The 8273-nt window shown below is 36.9% G+C and overlaps 1 protein-coding gene across 1 annotated transcript; it reads right to left on the bottom strand.

Moving 5' to 3' along the window:
- Positions 1-2987: 2987 nt before the first annotated feature.
- LOC128161233 (tripartite motif-containing protein 5-like) lies at positions 2988-8133 on the bottom strand. The gene is made up of 3 exons (XM_052824460.1): positions 7917-8133; positions 3964-4159; positions 2988-3648 (listed from the first exon to the last, which is right to left on the bottom strand). Exons 1-3 carry the CDS (start codon positions 8042-8044, stop codon positions 3205-3207), a joined length of 768 nt encoding a protein of 255 aa, XP_052680420.1. The 5' UTR covers positions 8045-8133; the 3' UTR covers positions 2988-3204.
- Positions 8134-8273: the final 140 nt, after the last annotated feature.

The raw sequence follows: 8273 nt of genomic DNA, 5'->3' as shown, positions 1-8273 counted from the left end.
GAACCCGATCTAAAAAAAAAAAACAACACCCCCACCCCCTACCCAGCCCAGAAGATTTGGAGTTTTAGTAACTTATCTGATAACCATTACTTTGTTGCGTTGGAGTCTTGGTTTTTTATTAGGCCTATTTATTTTCATGACGTTTAGCCACATTCTATTGACACAGATTTTTAGATTTTTATTTTGTTGTGTAATTTGGAAATGAGTAGTGTTACAGGCACGTAGCATCGGGCGGGGGCAGCGGGGCCCACTTTTTCTCGCAGCAACACATTTTTTAAAATTTACATATAAAAAATTGAATTAACATGGAGTTGCCCCCCCCCCCCCACTTTTTGGGACTATGTAAAAAACTGATATGAAAATAAGGAAATGAGGAGTGAATTTGAAGTTATATACTACCCCCCCCCCCCCCCCCCCCACACACACACACACACAGATTAGGATTTTGAAGATTTTGTGAAACTTTAAATTTCGAATTCCTTTATTTTTTTTTTTGGCTTGTCAAGATTTTTTGGATGAGCTAGTCTGCACCCCCCCCCCCTTTCAAAAACGACGCTACGTGCCTGTGTTATCACAGGCAAAGACACTGAAAAATGTAAATATTCAAAGTTTAACTATCGTTGTGTTGTTTTGGGGTTGGGTGAGCTTTATATGTGTATGTTTATGGGGGTTTTTTTTGTTGTTTTTTTTTGGGGGGGGGGGGTGGGGGTGGGGGGCATTCCTTTTCTTTGAGGGGGTCTCTTTCTACATTTTCTAAATGTTAATCATCAAGGTTGCTAATTCAATCAGGTAGAAATATCATAGTCTGGGTTAAGAGCGTAAAAAGAGGTCAGCTACTAGCAGGTACATGCACATGACCGTGACGTCTTATAGCATTAGACGATGTTAAATAGTTGATAACAGGTGACAGCGTCAAAAGTGTTTGAACAGATGTCATTTATTCAAATTAGAAGTTCAATGCATTAAGCAGCAGAAGCGACAAAATATTCATGGGACCGCCGATGAAAAATGAAGAGCCGCTAATGCGATAGGACGAGCGGCACTCGTCCGACCATGCGCTTCATCGTACGAATCAGAGGGGATATTATATAAATAGTGCCTGTATGGGAGGGTAACTGTTGAAATTGACACCCCGAGACAACCATTGTCAACCGACGCGACATATTACCACAATTTTGTTTGGGCGAATTAAAGACGAACCAAAACCATAAGTAGAAGCGAAATATCACGAGGCGAAAATAACCCTGTATCAAGTATATACTATAGCATTGAATCATGATTTTTTGAAGTATACACTCTCATAACTGCAGCGGTGTGTGCATACAAATTGAGTAACGCGCGTTAGCGCGTTATGAAAATTTGTATGCACACAAATTGAGTAACGCGCGTTAGCGCGTTATGAAAATTTGTATGCACACACCGCTGCAGTTATGAGAGTGTATACTTCAAAAAATCATGATTTAATGCTTATATTTACATTTTTTAACTTCTTGCCGCGTCTGCAAATGTGATTCATACCTTAAAATTCATATCTTATCCTAAGGGTAAGTTAATATTAATGGAAGAGCCACAGAAACAGTCACAAGCGTGAACTTTGATTTTCGCTTGTGACGTTGCAGTTTACAGCGTTCAACGTTTGTGACGTCATAATAAAACTCATCAATTTGACCTTTGACTACTTGTTGCATTTAGAGGCGTTTGAAGATCACAGAATTTAATGGAAAAACACAGTAGAATGTAAATATATGTATATGTACTAGTGGCGGCAAAGCATGGAATCTGAAACCGATAAATCTTGATATGATACATGTAATCATTAAAACGTTTGAAGATTACAGGGGACACGTTGAGTAACCGTCTCACAATCGAAAACGCATGCATAAAACAGATTCAATTTATTTTACGAACATTAACAACCGGGCATCGCTTCTGCGAGTACACAAAACGTTGTAAAACGCTCGTACTATTGCTCGTCCGTTGCATTGCTATAATTCGGATCACATTCGATCGCGTCTGAATAGTATGCATGTCCACTATCTTGAGGAGACTTGATGCGACCACAAAACGCATGCAATGAATGCGGAAGCTCGTGCAGTGTGCGATAGCTCCAGCGAAGCCAACAATTTCGATCGCAAAGTGTTGTAAAGTGCTCGTGCACCAATTGTGAAAGGGATTTTAAGAGCCTTTAACAACTGGCGCACGAACAGAAACGACAAAATATTCGTGCGACCGACAAGTTTAGACAAGTTTAGATTTGGATCGTAAACTGTTGCTGAAAAGTATTCTTACAAAATTTGACGATCTAAAGCGAACGTTATGCGATCCAAACACATTAAATCTTGCGATATATCTTTAGTGTATATGCGACTGTTGCACAATGAAAGCGAGTGTTATAATATAGGATCGCGCGAGTGATCAGGTGATCGACCGATTGAACGTACGCGAATGCGATTAGACGTGCGGCGCTCGTGCGATCATGCGTTCCATGGTACGAATGCTCGTTGGAGTTAGAGGGGGTATAAATACTGCCCGTTTCCGACGCATTTTTGCTAGCTGAAATTTTACGATCCACTTCTCTCCTCTAAAAATTGAAGAGTGGAGAGGCGGATCATAATCTCTTGGCTAAGGAAGAGGGTCGACAGGTTACGCTTTCAAATGAGGAACATTTGATTAACGACAATGTTTTCATTTCTTTTCAATAATTTTGAAGATGCTTCTAAAGACCCCTCTAAGAAAATCTATTTTTGAAAATAAAGCATGAATGTAAAAAAAATTACACAATAATGGCGATGCAACCTCCAGTCAATGCTTTAAATCACTTGGACAGTGTAACCTCTAATTAAGTACAGATAGTGCCGTAGCCACACACAAGTATTTTGACCGAATAACTATACAACCCCCCCCCCCCCCCCTCCGCATTATCAGAAATTGATTTGTTGCAATCTTTGGGGAAAAAAACTACTGATAACATTTCAATAATTATGCATTTATTATTATCCTTTTTTAAGTTTGTATATATTTGTAAGTTTTCAAAAAATGTATATAAATTTACAAATATTCTTTCTGGAAAAGGCCAGACATAAATTCATCAAAATGGCGTCGTCAGTGTTCTAGCTTGAGAAAAATGAATAGGTCAACGCTTCTTCCCGTGAAAAAATATTTACCAAGAAAAAAAAATAATATCAAAAGTGTTATTCTATTTTTCTAATGTGAAGGCCCATAAACGGACACAATGGCCGGGTCGTAAGCAGGGTGGCCCGCATTGTACTGTGGGGTCACGGCTGGGGCAAACTTCCAAGGCCGACCACCAAAGAACAGGCCTCCCCTCCCCCTGTACGTGTTCTGCGGCCTTCCGAAGGATTGGCGACTGCGCGGAACAAATTCGGGCTGGTTGACGTTGAGTTTGCTTTTCTTGACGTCGACATCTTGATCCCATTTAGTTTTTGATTTTTCTTGTGACCTCATGTTTTCATTACATGCTGGGCTTCCCAGATGGTTTTCCCTGATTTTGGCGATCTCTGCGTAAGTACTGTGAATGACATTGCCTTTTTTCTTCAGTTCGTAGAAGACGTTGTTCATATTCTGCTCCACCTTCTTCAGCTTCTCGTCCAACACCGCGCCCGTCTCGGTATTCGTTGCTGCGTCAGCCTGCAGAAGTTGTAATTATCACATTTGTCATAAAAAAAATTGCTGGGTATTTATGATTTATTTAATAAAAACAGTCATTGCCATTAAAAACGCGAGTTTTATATATATATATATATATATATATATATATATATATATATATATATATATATATATATATATATATATATATATATATATATATATATATATATATATATATATCAAAACGATGAATGCAGTACAGGTATCTATTAACCCCCCCAAAATACTGTCCACCAAGTCTTTTGTTGGCACAGCAAAACTGTTTATTTATGCATAACCAAAACCACCTACTTTCGGCACAGACTGAAAATTGGTCAATGTTTCTTTTATGGAACTCAGCGCGTAGTTTAATCGAACACCATTCTTCAGGTTGTTGACGTCATCCAGCTTGACTCCATGGCGACAGTTAGGACAGAGTATGGTGACGTCACAGCTTACTGCTGGTTTCGCGTTCTTCACCCGATGTCGGCCTATTTCGTTCAAGCATCTGAAATGATAATTCAAAAATATTCAGATTTAGACATGCGAAAAATACCTATTTTGTTATACTCCTTCATGAAGTGAAGGTGGTAAAATTATTACGTTTATTGTATGAATATGTTCAAGCAAATCATTGATGGACCTTGGTAAAAAAAAAATATGTACATGTATATTTTTTCCGCACAGTCTGATGGTTTAGAACTACGGAGGTGAAACAATATTTTTTTCATTGATTATTAATTCAATTTTGGTTGTAACGCAGCATTTGATTGGATAGAAAAAATTAGTTAAATTTGTATAACCTTGTTTGGAGCAAATAACGCTCTTTTATAATCCGCTTCGCAAATTATAAAGTCAGGTTAAACTGTAAACTGGCCCAACCCAGGTATAACTAACTTGGGTAGACATTGAGTTCATTTCCTAAATAATATTGAGTTCATGTATATCAATGATATACATACATCTGGGCATCCACCCTTCAGATTACATTCATACATTGTATCATGTCCAGACAGACCTTAACATCTTGCGAAGTTATAAAAAGAAACACTAACGTAAGTCTCATGTTATATTTTGCACCATTTTTTAAATGAATTTTCTTATATAATAACTGTACATGTAGTAGCTGCAGGTCTGTAGCTCCCGGTTTAAAAAAAATCGGACCGACGAATTTTTTTCAGACCGGGAGCTACGGACCTGAAGCTATACTATAGGTGTCAGCGAAAAACAATTGAAATCATTATGTGACGAAACAAACAGACTCCTGGCTCATTTTTTCAACGATATAATGCGGGTACTTTTCATGCAAAATCCCCGTTAACTGTTTTATTATTGGTTGTGTATTTAAACCTGAAGCAAAAAGAGGATAAAGACATAAGAACTGTGCGATTTTTATTCTAATGAATGTAGTTCGGGCACAAACGCACTACAGGTAGTTTTATTAATTGCTAGAAACAGAAACTTGGAACGGAATACATTTACAAAAATCCAGTTGATGCGTATCTTAATTGTTAACTTTGATGGACCCATATATGACGTGTGAAAATATTATAGAGAGAATTCATATGTTACATGGAGGGACCATTTCATGAAAAGTATGTTTTAGATATGGTTTTTAGTTAAGAGAAAAAATCGATTTTTTTTTAAATGGTGGTGGGGGGGGCTAGGTGCTTTTATTTTTATTTCGATGATAAATTTAATGAGTAGCATATATTTCTTGATTTAACTAGCTAAAAAAGGCACTAATAGAGAAAAACAGTTCAGTTGATAGCAGATAATAAATATTTTTGAAACAATTGTCGTTTGATGTGCTCAATAGGTGTGGAGAAATTTCGTTATAATTTCTTAAAGGCTTTTAGCGCGTTTTAAATATTGAATTAATTGAAAGTTTTTTTTATTAACCTTTGTAGGTATTACATGTACATGTATAATAATTAAAATAGTAACTTGATCCAGAGTTTGATCACGTTGCCAGGCGCGGATCATCAGATCAAACGAGGCATGCTCCTATACCCCCTGGATTAATTATTTAAGTTTCCGTTATGATGATAAATATGATCTGATATTATTTTTCTTCTGTTTATGATAACTTCATAAAAACAAACACATTAATTTTTTTTATCATAAATCAACATCCTTTTGGCGGCCAGTGATTTGAATTGGCAAAACTTTGGAATTCGTTACTCTTATGTAAAGGTACAATGTTCAATTCTTTACTCCAGGCATTAGAAATCTGCATATCTTGAGTATCATAAAAATACGTTTTAATTATCATTTCAAGACACGCTAATGTTTATTTGAAGAGGATAGTACTACAAAACAACCAGAAACCGCGACTCCTTACTTCAAGATCGCCTTTGATGGCTGTTGATGTTTAGGGCTGTTAATTGGGAGACTGGAGCCGACCCCTGCCAGAGAGATCGGGGTTACAGACACCGCACAGACGCTCATAAAACGTACTCATCAGTGCCAACACATCCACATAACCAACGTATTTATCGTCTTTGACAACTCGAATTATGTTTGATCTGCCCGTGGTATTTTACAAAGAATTTCAATAAAGTTAATTTAAGAATAGATCAATGATATTATCATCTACTCTTGCAGATTTTACTCTTTATTCCATCACCCCCCCCCCCCCCACCCACCCACCCACAACCCATTGATAAAAAAATCCTAAAATTTGACGTTCTATACAAAATCATTTTAAACATCTTAAAATATCTTAAATGTATCTCGTATATACGATTTTACGTAAAATAATATTTACTGGCAGTAAAATACCTCCATAAAAATGTCCCGTACGTTGCGCTGACATTAACGGGGCGGGGGAGTATAATAAAATATATTTTAATGTTTTGTTAGAAAAGATGCATGCTGATTTACATGTATATACAGGAACTTGGTGTGCAATGTTGCTTATTAGCAGTGCCTAACGGTGATATTTCTTATCATTTATAATCCTTATTTAATTTCCTACGGTATATATTTCCCCGGAACTTCATCCGACGGTCGTATGAATCCGGATTTCTAAATTCGTTAACGCTTCAAAGTACGAACGTCGAGCAGGGGCTTAGAAAGGATAGTGTGGCTATCGTGATTTTTTATTCCTTGATATTTCGGTGATTTTTTGCGATTTTCTAACATGGTCTCTCCCTCCCCCTCCTGGCCCCTGAATTTAACTTCGACAAAAACGACCTACGTTTATACACGTACATGTATGTGTGTGTGTGTGTGTGGGGGGGGGGGGGGGGGAGGGGGGTAGCGTAGTATATCTATGACTTTAATTTTTCTTATAATTGTCTTATTTTCATTTCAATTTTTTACTCACCGGGATATGAAGTTGGTTGCATGGTCACGATTGGAACAATTGTGTTACAATAATCCAAGCGACAAGCGATATTAGAGCGTGCTATGATCATTGTGACGCCATGAAAATTGAACGTTTTCGTTATTCTATGGTTTATAACAGGAAACATATGTAAATATATGCTCCTAAAAAAGTGGAAAAAGAGCCAACTCCGTGATAATTCGCTTTTTTATAAGTCAATTTAAGAAAAAGGTTTGCTGCCCCCCCCCCCCCCCCCATGCTACGTGCCTGCCCATATTTTCCATATAAATGTTAACTTGTATTACAAATGTAATGATTATCATTATCAATATAAAATACATTGATGTGGATTAGGATTTCTATCCAGTTTATATCTCAATTTTCACTAAATTATTAAGTGTGTTTTATCTAAATTTCCTCGTTATCTCAGACCTTTAAGAGGTAATTCTGGGAAATGCCTATACTTGTACTTTGACCGGTTAATGTATTTGTCAATTTGTAACCCCCCCCCCCCCCCCCCCAAAAAAAAAAATCAGGCATATCAATTCCACACACTTAATTATTGTGCGAAAAACCTTTGAAAATGTTAAAATCAATTATACTTTTTACCCTTAGCATTTCTTTATGTTATTTAGATGCAACTGTGCAATCTATTTAATCTGTTTTCAAGGATCAGCTTTTAGATATCCAATTTGTTCGTCGACTTTTTTAGTTAAATATTCTTCATTTTTTGAGTCAATGCGGCATTATCCTGCCATTAGTACCGCTGTGCTTATCATTTTCGACGGTTATTTTACGGTTCTGTGCTATCAATAAATTTCTTTAAAATGGCAAATTCAATATAAAAATGTACCTTTCGAATGAAAAAAAAGGTTATCAAAAACAAAATCTTATAGATCGAAAAGGCAGAATTTTTTTAAAAGATCCACTTTACCCCATACAAAACGTGTGTCCGCAAGGCAAAATGGTGGGCTCCGTGAAAAAATCCCAGCAAATGTTGCACTTCAATAATCCTATCACATCGCTGCCTATAATCTTTTCCAAAGCGTTCTCCTTCTCCATAACGCAATTAAGTTTGAAAATTAAGAAAAGAAGAAGAAAATGCAATCTTCTGAAACATAAAAAGATACACTTTCGCGTGAAAGCGTGTTAATCGCTATGGATAAATAACAAAATATTATTGATGGAAACAACGTATATTCATTATGACGTCATAAGGCGATGATTTGCGCGGTCTTTGGCCAACGGCATTCCTGGACTGTCCGGATGGAATTTTTTTTTTTGGGGGGGG

Source organism: Crassostrea angulata, chromosome 8 (assembly GCF_025612915.1).
Source record: "Crassostrea angulata isolate pt1a10 chromosome 8, ASM2561291v2, whole genome shotgun sequence".
Taxonomy (NCBI): domain Eukaryota; kingdom Metazoa; phylum Mollusca; class Bivalvia; order Ostreida; family Ostreidae; genus Magallana; species Magallana angulata.
Note: the sequence above shows the minus strand (reverse complement) of the source record. Positions and strands in the feature narration are given on the sequence as shown.

Excerpts from the sequence above, each read along its gene's own strand:
- LOC128161233 (XM_052824460.1), bottom strand. The coding sequence starts at position 8,044 with ATGGAGAAGGAGAACGCTTTGGAAAAGATTATAGGCAGCGATGTGATA. Across the intron at positions 4,160-7,916 it reads GGACACACGTTTTGTATGGG|ATGCTTGAACGAAATAGGCC; the intron begins GTAAAGTGGATC and ends TTATCATTTCAG. Across the intron at positions 3,649-3,963 it reads ATTTTCAGTCTGTGCCGAAA|GCTGACGCAGCAACGAATAC; the intron begins GTAGGTGGTTTT and ends CAACTTCTGCAG.